At 44.5% G+C, this 10,927-nt stretch overlaps 1 protein-coding gene across 1 annotated transcript; it reads left to right on the top strand.

Annotated features, from left to right (window-relative positions):
* Positions 1 to 1,413: 1,413 nt before the first annotated feature.
* On the top strand, positions 1,414 to 10,691 carry LOC140205370 (Golgi-associated RAB2 interactor protein 6-like). The gene is made up of 3 exons (XM_072272965.1): positions 1,414 to 1,472; positions 5,310 to 5,527; positions 10,490 to 10,691. Exons 2-3 carry the CDS (start codon positions 5,364 to 5,366, stop codon positions 10,689 to 10,691), a joined length of 366 nt encoding a protein of 121 aa, XP_072129066.1. The 5' UTR covers positions 1,414 to 1,472; positions 5,310 to 5,363.
* Positions 10,692 to 10,927: the final 236 nt, after the last annotated feature.

Genomic DNA, 10,927 nt, shown 5'->3' with positions numbered 1-10,927 from the left:
GTGCTATTAGCGACATCTTCCATCACTTTGTTGACAATTGGGATGATTAGTTAGATTGTCCTGTTTTTGAGGATGTCGCTAGAACTCAAGGGACTGGATTACAGGGAGAGGTTGGTCAGGCTAATACTCCAGACCATAAGATATAGAAGCAGAATTATGCCATTTGGCCCATCGACTCTGCTCTGTCATTTCATCATCCTGATCCATTTTCCCTCTCAGTCCCAATCTCCTGTCTTCTCCCACTATCCCTTCATGCCAGACAAATCAAGAATCTATCAACCTCTGCCTTAAATATACCCAATGACTTGGCCTCCACAGCGTTGCATAGGACACTGAGGGGTGATCTTATCATCTTAAGGATCATAGATACGGACAATGCACACAATTCTTATCCAAGGATTGTGAAGCAAAGAACCAGAGGTCTAAGGTGCGAGGAGCTAGATTTAATGGGAATTAGTACATCAACATCTTCACACAAGGAGTGGCGTGTATATACGGAACAAGCTGCCAGAGGAAGTAGTTGAAGCAGATACAATAGCAATGTTTAAAAGAAATTTGAACAGGAATATGGAAAGGAATTTATTTAATTATTTAGATTAAAACACAGAACAGGCCCTTCCAACCCTTCGAGCCACACCCCCCCCAACAATCCCCCCATTTAACCCATTTAATCACAAGATACTTTACAATGACCAATTAACTGGCAAACCAGTAGGTCTTTGGACTGTGGGAGGAAACCCACGCGGTCACGTGGAGAACGTGCAAACCCCTTATAGGCTGCGGCACTTAGAGCAGGAGTTCCCAAACTTTTTTAGCCAAGGAACTTTACCATTAACCGAGGGGTCTGTGGAGCCCAGGTTGGGAACCCCTGGTTTAGAGGGATACGGGTCAAATGCAGGCAAGTGGGACTAACTTAGATGGGCATCTTGGCTGGCACAGAGAGACCTGTTTTGTGCTCCATGACTTTATGTCATAGTTGGAAAACTGTCAATGTATTAACTCCACCGGAGGAGTTCAGTAAGAAGCACCATTTTTTTCCCAATGATGTCTGAATGATGTTGAACGCATCGCCTTTGCTGTGTTCATTAGGAATACATGCTGCTTAGACCAGAGAGAGAACATTCCAATGTGAAATACCTTTCATTTGTACAACTGTTGAACTTTAATGTACTTTGAACAGATACATGTGTTCAAAGACACTGGGGAGCTGGTTTTGAAAGCTCTCATGACTCAATCTTTGAAAAACTTCTGTCAAGAATCATTAATATTCTGTGCTGTTTATATTAAATCCCAACGTCTTGTCAAGTTCAGAAAAGGCCACACTCGATATCAGATCCTACTTGTTTTACAAACTTCTTGAGGACATCGGCGCTGCGCCAACCTTGCATGCTGGAGAGATGCAGCAACATCTTTATGATGGCGACTTCTTGCTCTTCAAGTCAGCCCCTGTGTTTGAAAGCAACTTCGTGCAGGTGAGGTGAAAACATCACCACTGAGTGGAGCTCCACTCAGACTGGTCAGCTCTGTAGTCAGTACTCTGTGGGGCATGTTAGAGGTGCTTTTGTAATGTACAATGTGAATAAATGTGAAGTCATCCATCTTGATGGGAATATTATTTAAATGGAGGCAGATGGAGAGATAATTCAGATTCAGATGTATTTGTCACATCTACAGTACTATTCAAAAGTCTTATGTGTGTGTATATATATATATATATAGCCTTGGACACTTTGCATGGTACTGTAGTAATTTTACATATTGCACTTTATTGCTCCCACAAAAAATAAAACCTTTCATGACATACATGAGTAATATTAAACCTCATTCCAATATTAGATTAGATTATGAGGACATGCAGTCCTCTTTTATTGTCATTTAGTAATGCATGCATTAAGAAATGAAACAATATTCATGCATTACTAAATGACAATAAAAGAGAACTGTGTGTCCTCATAATCTAATCTATATCAGAATAATCTAATCTAATATGGGTCTCTATTGTGGACTGAGAGTGGGAAGGGGGCAGGGAGAGGGGAATCATGGTTGGGAAAAGGGGAGGGAGTGGGAAGCATCAGAGAGACATTCTGTAATGATCAATAACCCAATTGTTCGGAATCAAATGACCCTGCCTGTGTCTCAGGGCTGGGTGCATCTGTGCCTGCACCACCCTGCAACCCTGGCACTCCTCTGCCACCTGTTCCACTCCCCTCCCGCGGCACTCCACCCTCGCCGTTCCCAGCACCCTTTGCCCCCACCAGGTTTACAAACTTGATCTCCGCTCCACGTTGACAAACGTACAAAAGCCTTAGGCACCCTGGCTAGATATAGATGTGCCTAAGACTTTTGCACAGCACTGTACGTCAGGGCATACAGTGAAATGCATCATTTGTGTTAGCACCAACACACTGAAGGATTTGCTGGGGGAAGCCCGCAAGTGTCGGCCCACATGCCAGTGCCAACAAACTGTAGCATGTCCTCAGTGCTCGGCAGAACCACACAGAACACAGCAAGCAACAAAACAACAACAGCAACACAAACTCCTGTGCTCTCTCCCATCCACCCGCCCACACACAGACAGTCCTCCAGCTCTAGGACAGGCCCCCAGGCTTTGGCCGTCAGGCTTCAAACTAGATACTGATGTACAAAAATGGCTGAATGGCCTTGGGCACCATTCACTGAAGGCAAACCTGCAGGTGCAGAGTCCAGTGAAGAAGCAAAGGTGAGCTAGTCATTTCTGCAAGAACATTTGCATGCAGTTGCAGGAATGTCCTGCTACAATTATACAAGGTTTTGGTGGGACCACACCTGGATTACCTGGTACAGTTTTGGTCTTTATATGTCTGCAAGGATGTTTGTCTTTCACTCTGTGCTAAATTTCAGCACAAGATCTCTCATAGGGACAGTCCACAAGTGTCTGTCGTCTACAGGATGCCCACTACTCATTTTTGGAGTGTGGGAGGAAACCAGAGCACTCGGAAGAAACCCTCACGGTCATGGGGAGAACCCCTTAGAGACAGTGGAGGGAACTGAAACCTGGTTGCTGGTGCTAGTCACTAGGTTGCTGTACCTGGGACTGGTGGGTGAGGGGATTTAAGTGGCCACTGGAAAAGTTTCAGTCGTCTTCGGGATGGATTGGGATCTGGGTGAGGGAGAGGATGGGGTTTGTGCGGAGAGTCAGTGAAGGGAGACAGATGATGTTGGTGTCTCCATGGACGCAGACCGACGGGTGTAAGCAGTCACCATCCAGTTTCACTGCAAAGCATCTTTGGGTGGCTGCTGTCCGGTCTTCTCCGACCAACACCAAGTCAAGTCAAGTCAAGTCAAGTCAAGTTTATTGTCATTTTTTTAACTATATACATGTATACTGTCAAATGAGGCAATGTTTCTCTGCACCAGGGTGTAAAGCACTGTAGTACACATAACACATGATGACTTAGGAAAGTAGGAATTAAATCTACAAATTAATTACACATCAATAGACGAAGTAACGTGCATAAATTGCAGGTAAATGGTATTTGAAAGTTGAGGAAGGTAAATGCAATGTTGGTATTCATTTCAAGAGGACTAGAATATAAAAGCAAGGCAGTAATGCTGAACAACAAGGCACTGGTGAGGCCTAACTTGGAGTATTTTGAGCAGTTTTGGGCCTCTTATTGAAGAAAGGGTGTGCTGACATTGGAGAGGGTTCAAAGGAGGTTCACAAGAATGATTTCAGGAATGAAAGACTTATTGTGTGAGGAGCAATTGAAGGCTTTGGGCCTGTACTCACTGGAATTTAGAAGAGTGAGGAGGGGTCCTCATTGAAACCCATTGAATATTGAAAGGCCTCGATAGAGTGGATGTGGAGAGGCTTTTTTCCTATGGTGGGGGAGTCTAGGACCAGAGGGCACTGCATCAGAATAGGAGGAAGTCCATTTAGATCAGAGGTGAGGAGGAATTTCTTGAGCCAGAGTGAAATTCATTGCCACAGCCAGCTGTGGAGGCCAGATCACTGGGTGTATTTAAGGCAGAGGTTGATAGGTTCTTGATTAGTCAGGATGTGTGGAAGGTTTGGTGGGAAAGGCAGGAGAATGGGGTTGAGAGGGAAATGGATTAGCCATGATGAAATGGCAGTGTGAACTTGATGAACTGAATGGCCTAATTCTAATCCTATGTCTTATGGGCTAAGCAGGTAACTTGGTTGGCCTCAAACAACAATTCTTTTCCTCTCACAGGGACCCACCGGGTTTATCCAACACCTGCAGTCTCTGTGTCTCTATTCAACCTGCGAACACCATCTCGTTATTTCTTTTCCTTTTCATTCTGCATTGATTTTTGAAAATTTTTCTAATGCTTTTGCGCTCTACTGCCGTTGCAGAACAACAAAATTCATGTCATATAAGTCAACAGTAATAAATCTGATTCCGAGACTAACACAGTAATTGTGCTTGCTTTACAATGGCTGACGTAGAAGAATAGTTGGACTTTGGATTTTATCCAGTACCACACTAGACTTGTCTGCTTTTCTGCCACAACCCAAACAGAATATTAACTCAAATGACAAAAGTTCAAGGGATCTCAGATGTACTGGTATGTATACTCCATGGACTCTTTATTAGGTACACCTGAACACCTGCTTTTTATCTAATCAGCCAATCATGTGGCAGCATAAAAGCATGCAGACATGGTCAAGAGGTTCAGCTGTTGTTCAGACCAAACAATAGAATAGGCAAGAAATGGTGACTTTAACCACGGAATGATTGTTGATGCCAGATGGGGTGGTTTGAGTACCTCAGAAACTACTGATAACCTGGGATTTTCACACACAGCAGTCTCTAAAATTTACAGAGAATGGTGCAAAAAACATCCATTGCTATACATGTGGGTGAAAACGCCTTGTTAATGAGAGGTCAGAGGAGAATAGTCAGACTGGTTCAAGCTGACAGGAAGGTGACAGTAACTCAAATAACTACGTGTTACAACAGTGATGTGCAGGGTGTCATCTATGAACACACAACACGTTGACCTCGAACAGGATGGGCTACAGCAGCAGAAGACCATGAATATACACTCAGTGGCTACTTTATTATGCACAGGAGGTATCTAATAAAGTGGCCACTTAGTGTATATTGCCTGGGCATTCTTTACTTTGTCCATTGTGTTAATAATTGTCAAGGATCTGAAGATTTAATTCATACAAACCTAAATTAAATGTCCAGTTTTAATCTGCAAATGAAAGCAACACACAACATTATAAAACACTCAAAGAGTTTTGAAAGATTTTTGAAGCGGAGGCTGCTATATAAGTGCCAATCTTGTTGTAATTACAGGTTAGTAAAAAGGGGCATGTGAGTGATATCCATCATCGAGTTACCGTGGTAACGATGGGAGTCACCTCCACAGACCCCACACTCTATACCCCAGATGTTTTGCTAATCGCTCGGCCCAGTGACCGACAACTGCAGGTATTCAACAGAAACCTGAAGCAAGTCTCACCTTCAGGGTCCAAGCTCCCGACAGGCATCGACAGCCCTTTACAACTGTTGAGGTAAGATGCTCGGTTGAGTTGATTTTTCTGCTCTCTGAACACACCCGTCTATGTTATTCACATCCCGCCCTTGCACAGATCCCAAATTTGTTCTAGTCCTAGGATATTAAATATCAAAGGGTTTCAAAGTCAAAGTAAGTGTTATTATCAAAATACATATGTGTTACCATAATCAACCCTGAGGTTCATTTTCCTGTGGGCATACTCAGCAAATCTATAGAATAGTAACTGTGACAGAATTAATGAAAGATCAACCAGAGTGCAGAAGACAACAAGCTGTGCAAATGCAAATATAAATAAATAGCAATAAATAACGAGAACATGAAATAACAAAATAAAGGGTCCTTAAAGTGAGATCATCTCAATGGATAGGCATGAGTGCAGTTAGCCTCTTTTGTTCAAGAGCCTGATGGTTGAGGGGTAGTAATCGTTCTTGAACCTGGTGGCATGAGTCCTGAGGCTCTTGTACCCTCTACCTGATGGCAGCAATGAGAAGAGAGCACATTCTGGGAGGTGGGGATCTCTGATGATGGATGCTGCTTTCCTATGACACGTAGATGTGGTCAAAGGTTAGGAGCGCTTTGCCCATGATGTACTGGACTGAATCCACTACCTTGTGATAGGATTTTCTCTGTTCACCACTACCTTTTGCAGGCTTCAACCTGGTTATGGTCACCTCTGGACGCTATGACCTGCATCCAAACGTTGCCACTGTCTCCCTTTAAACAATCTCGACTCCTGATGAGCATGTCCAGACTGTCTCTGAATTCACAGCTTGAATGAGGGCCACAGGAAACCTCATCAGCTGGCACAGAATCACTCCTTGAAAAGACCATAAGGTATAGGAGCAGAATTAGGCCATTTGGCCCATTGAGTCTGCTCCACTACTTCATCATGGGTGATCCAGTTTTCTTCTTTGCCCCAATCTCCTGCCTTCTTCCCTTATCCCTCCATGCCCTGACCAGAATCAGGTTTATTATCACCGGCATGTGGCATGAAATTTGTTAACTTAGCAGCAGCAGTTCAATGCAATGCATAATCTAGCAAAGAGAAAATAATAATAATAATAATAAATAAAATCTTAAAAATAAGTAAATCAATTATGGTATACGTATATTGAATAGATTTTTAAAAATATGCAAAATCAGAAATATTGTATATTAAAAAAAGTGAGGTAGTGTCCAAAGATTCAATGCCCATTTAGGAATTGGATGGCAGAGGGGAAGAAGCCGTTCCTGAATCACTGAGTGTGTGCCTTCAGGCTTCTGTACCTCCTTCCTGACGGTAACAGTGAGACAAGGGCATGCCCTGGGTGCTGGGGGTCCTTAATAATGGACGTTGCCTTTCTGAGACACCGCTCCCTGAAGATGTCCTGGGTACTTAGTAGGCTAGTACCCAAGTTGGAGCTGACTAGGTTTACAACCTTCTGCAGCTTCTTTCAGTCCTGTTCAGTAGCCCCTCCATACCAGACAGTGATGCAGCCTGTCAGAATGCTCTCCACAGTACAACTATAGAAGTTTTTGAGTGTATTTGTTGACATGCCAAATCTCCTCAAACTCCTAATAAAGTATAGCCACTGTCTTGCCCCTTTGTAACTACATCAATATGTTGGGACCAGGTTAGATCTTCAGAAATCTTGACACCCAGGAATCTGAAACTGCTCACTCTCTCCACTTCTGTTCCCTCTATGAGGATTGGTATGTGTTCCTTCGTCTTACCCTTCCTGAAGTCCACAATCAGCTCTTTCGTCTTACTGACGTTGAGTGCCAGGTTGTTGCTGCGGCACCACTCCACTAGTTAGCATACCTCACTCCTGTATACCCTCTCATCACCACCTGAGATTCTACCAACAATGGTTGTATCATCAGCAAATTTGTAGATGGTATTTGAGCTATGCAGTCATGTGTGTACAGAGAGTAGAGCAGTGGGCTAAGCACACACCCCTGAGATGCACCAGTGTTGATCGTCAGCAAGGAGGATATGTTATCACCAATCCGCACAGATTGTGGTCTTCCGGTTAGGAAGTCGAGGATCCAATTGCAGAGGGAGGTACAGAGGCTCAGGTTCTGTAGCTTCTCAATGAGGGTTGTGGGAATGATGGTATTAAAGGTTGAGCCATAGTCGATGAACAGCATCCTGACGTAGGTGTTTGTGTTGTCCAGGTGGTCTGAAGCTGTGTGGAGAGCCATTGAGATTGTGTCTGCTGTTGACCTATTGTGGCGATAGGCAAACTGCAATGGATCCAGGTCTTTGCTGAGGCAGAAGTTCAGTCTAGTCAAGACCAACCTCTCAACCACTGGGACATTGGAATGTCACTAAGACACCAAGGTTTCAAACACCTTGGGTGAGTGTTCTCTGTCAATTCCAAGCGAGAACTTCCCCTCAGGCATGAGGTGCTGCTGCCCCAAGACAATGGCTGCTGCCCGCTGGTATGCTGTCACCTTATGAGTGAGGTGGGGTTCCTGAGTCCTTGGACACAGGCTGCCATAAATGAGAGAGGTTGGTGTGAGAGGCTTGTCGGGCCTGAGAGACAGCCCTGATTGGATGGGGTCCAGCTGAAATAGATCCCCGCCCATGTGGGGTTGCATATTTGGTGGTCAAGTCAATGTCCAACATCTCAGAAGTCTACTGCAGCTTGGTCATCTCCACTGTATCTGCCATAGAGGAAGGCCCTAGACTGAGCTTCTCATTTCCACTTGCTGCTTCTGAATGGTCATCCTCATTGAGGGATCAGAAGTGGAAAGAGTGAGCAATTTCAACTTCCTGGGTGTCAACATCTCTGAGGATCTATCCTGGGCCCGACATATCAATGCAGCTACAAAGAAGCCATGACAGCAGCTATATTTCATTCAGAGTTTGAGGAGAATCGTTATGTCACCAAAGACACTTGCAACTTTCTACAGATGTACTGTGGAGAGCATTCCAACTGGTTGCATCACCAAATGGTAAGGAGGGGCCACTGCACAGGATTGGAAAAGGCTGCAGAAAGTTGTAAACTCAGCCAGAACCATCATGGGCACCAGCCTTCCCAACATCCAGGCCACCTGCAAAAGGTGACACACAAAGAGGTAGCATTCATCAGTAAGGACCCCCAACACCCAGGACATGTTCCCTTCTCATTGCCACCATCAAGGAGGAGGTATAGGAGCCTGAAGACAAATAAAATGAAGTGAGGCATTTGATGTTCAATGAAATCCGTAACACATTTTGTTGAACTCCAAAACTTACACACAAAAGCATGCTAAAACTCTTTACCTAATAATGTCATCACGTCACTTTTCTTAAAGTGAAACCCCATCTCAATGTCACTGGTTATGATCTATGTACATTTCTCCCAATACGTTACTGTAAACACATAATCAGTGTTTCAGGAACAGCTTCTTCCCCTCCTCCATCAGATTCCTGATCTTTTTGCACGACTTACTTACCTTATTTTTTAATATATAACTGTACTTCATATTGCGATTTATAGTTTTTATTATTATGTGTTGGAATGTACTGCTGCTGCAAACCAACTAATTTCACGACATATGCCAGTGATCTTAAACTTGATTCTGAATCTGACCTCCAGTCATCTCCATGAATGTCCAGCTTATCTGTATATCGTGTTAGTCTCCTGCCTGTTACACCGCTGGTGTTTAGGGCAGCAGTGAAGGTCCTCAATCTCTGGCGGTGTTCGGGGCTTCCTTAATTGTGTCAATAGCTTCCTCTTGATTTTCACTGATGTCACTCCCGGATGGAGACTCAGGGATACTGCCGCACTCAGATGTAGAAGGATTCTTCATTGCCAGTTCCGTAACAGTTTTGTTTGACCAATCACCTGAACCCCTGAGCCTGGAGGACCAGTGGACGACTCTTAGCCTGGCCTCTACCCTTTGACCTGTTTGGCATGGATGACCTTACCCAGAGCTAAAGCATAAAGTCCTGACTCCAGCCAATATAGCTCTCCGGGTCATTGAGGCACGCAAACCTTCAAACCCTACAACAAGGTTGTGGTCCTCTTGGAGGATATTCACATATACCGGATCTTAAAGGTAATCCATTAGATATGATCCAGTGACCAGTTCACCCAACAGAATCTCCTTGGGAAACCAGCCATCCAATGGATTTGACCAATTCACACCACACATCACCAGATCACTGACTTCATAATGAATGTGCGTTTACGTAATTTACAGGCTCCACAATCTCTTGGTCTGGCAGGAGATGTGGTAACTGGGTAACTGGTTTATTACTATCACGTGTACTGAGACAGCTTTTGGTTGCATCCGATGCAGAATCACTGAGGTTGTAGACAGGGGTATAGAACAGAAGGTAGAGTACAGTATTCCAGTTACGGAGAAAGTGCAGGCAGACAAAGAAAGTGTTGGGGTCACGCTGAGGTAGATTGGGAGATCAAGAGCTCAATCTTTAGTTGTATGAGAAGTTCATTCAAGAGTCTGATAACATTGGGGTAAATACTTCTCTTGTGCCTGATGGTACATGCTTTTTTATCTTCTGCCAAATGAGGAGGGGGGTACAAGAGAGAATGACCAGGATAGAAGTGGCCTGCTGATTCAAATAGGAAATGGTTGGATCAGTTGGAAGAACTCTTGGGTTATTTGGAAGGACATATTGGCCAGAGTTCCTGGACTAGATTCAGCATAAACTGGGCCAGAGACACAAGAGACTGCAGATACTGGAATTTCCAGCAACCCAAAAGGCACTGGAGGAAGTTGGGTTGACATTAGGATTAGTTGTCAGTGATACTTCCCGGGATCAAGTTTTCCATGCCAAGTGCTGTATGAATGTGGAAATAGTGTGTGTGTGAAGCAAGACCTCAGTTGGGGAGAAACTGGATGGTGGTTGACCAAGTTGGTCCTGGGCCAAGTAGACATGAGCTCATGATGGGTCCCTGTATATTCTCCAGGTCTATGTGTCTATTCCCTGCAAGCCTTTAAATCCTTTCCCCCTGATTCTTAGACTTTTTCCTCTGAAGCTGATGAAGATCTCTATCTACGACAAGAAGAACCGTCGACTGCGGCTGAAGCTGGTGTCACACAAGTCCTTCTACCTTCAGCTCACCGGCGTGGATTCCAGGTTTGAGGATGAGATGTTCCAGCACTGGGTGAAGTTAGTGCAACACATCTACCCACGAGGGGCAGCAGGCAGCACCCAGCCATGAGCAGCCTGGGGTTAGCCCCGCCTCACCACTGACTGTACACCACCTATCTCACACATGGCTTCTTGGATCACCTGTCACCCGGAGAATCTCTGAGCCACTGTCTCTGCTCTCACACCCAACAGGTCGGAGAGTCAGACCAACACTGGAAGCCAAAGAGAATGAAAGAGAAAAATAAAATTTATAAATGATTTATAACTCCACCTGTGGGATATGTGGCTCCTTGGGTCTGGTGGCCA

Source organism: Mobula birostris, chromosome 11 (assembly GCF_030028105.1).
Source record: "Mobula birostris isolate sMobBir1 chromosome 11, sMobBir1.hap1, whole genome shotgun sequence".
NCBI lineage: Eukaryota > Metazoa > Chordata > Chondrichthyes > Myliobatiformes > Myliobatidae > Mobula > Mobula birostris.
The sequence above is the reverse complement of the archived record's forward strand: the minus strand, read 5'-3'. Positions and strand labels throughout refer to the sequence as shown.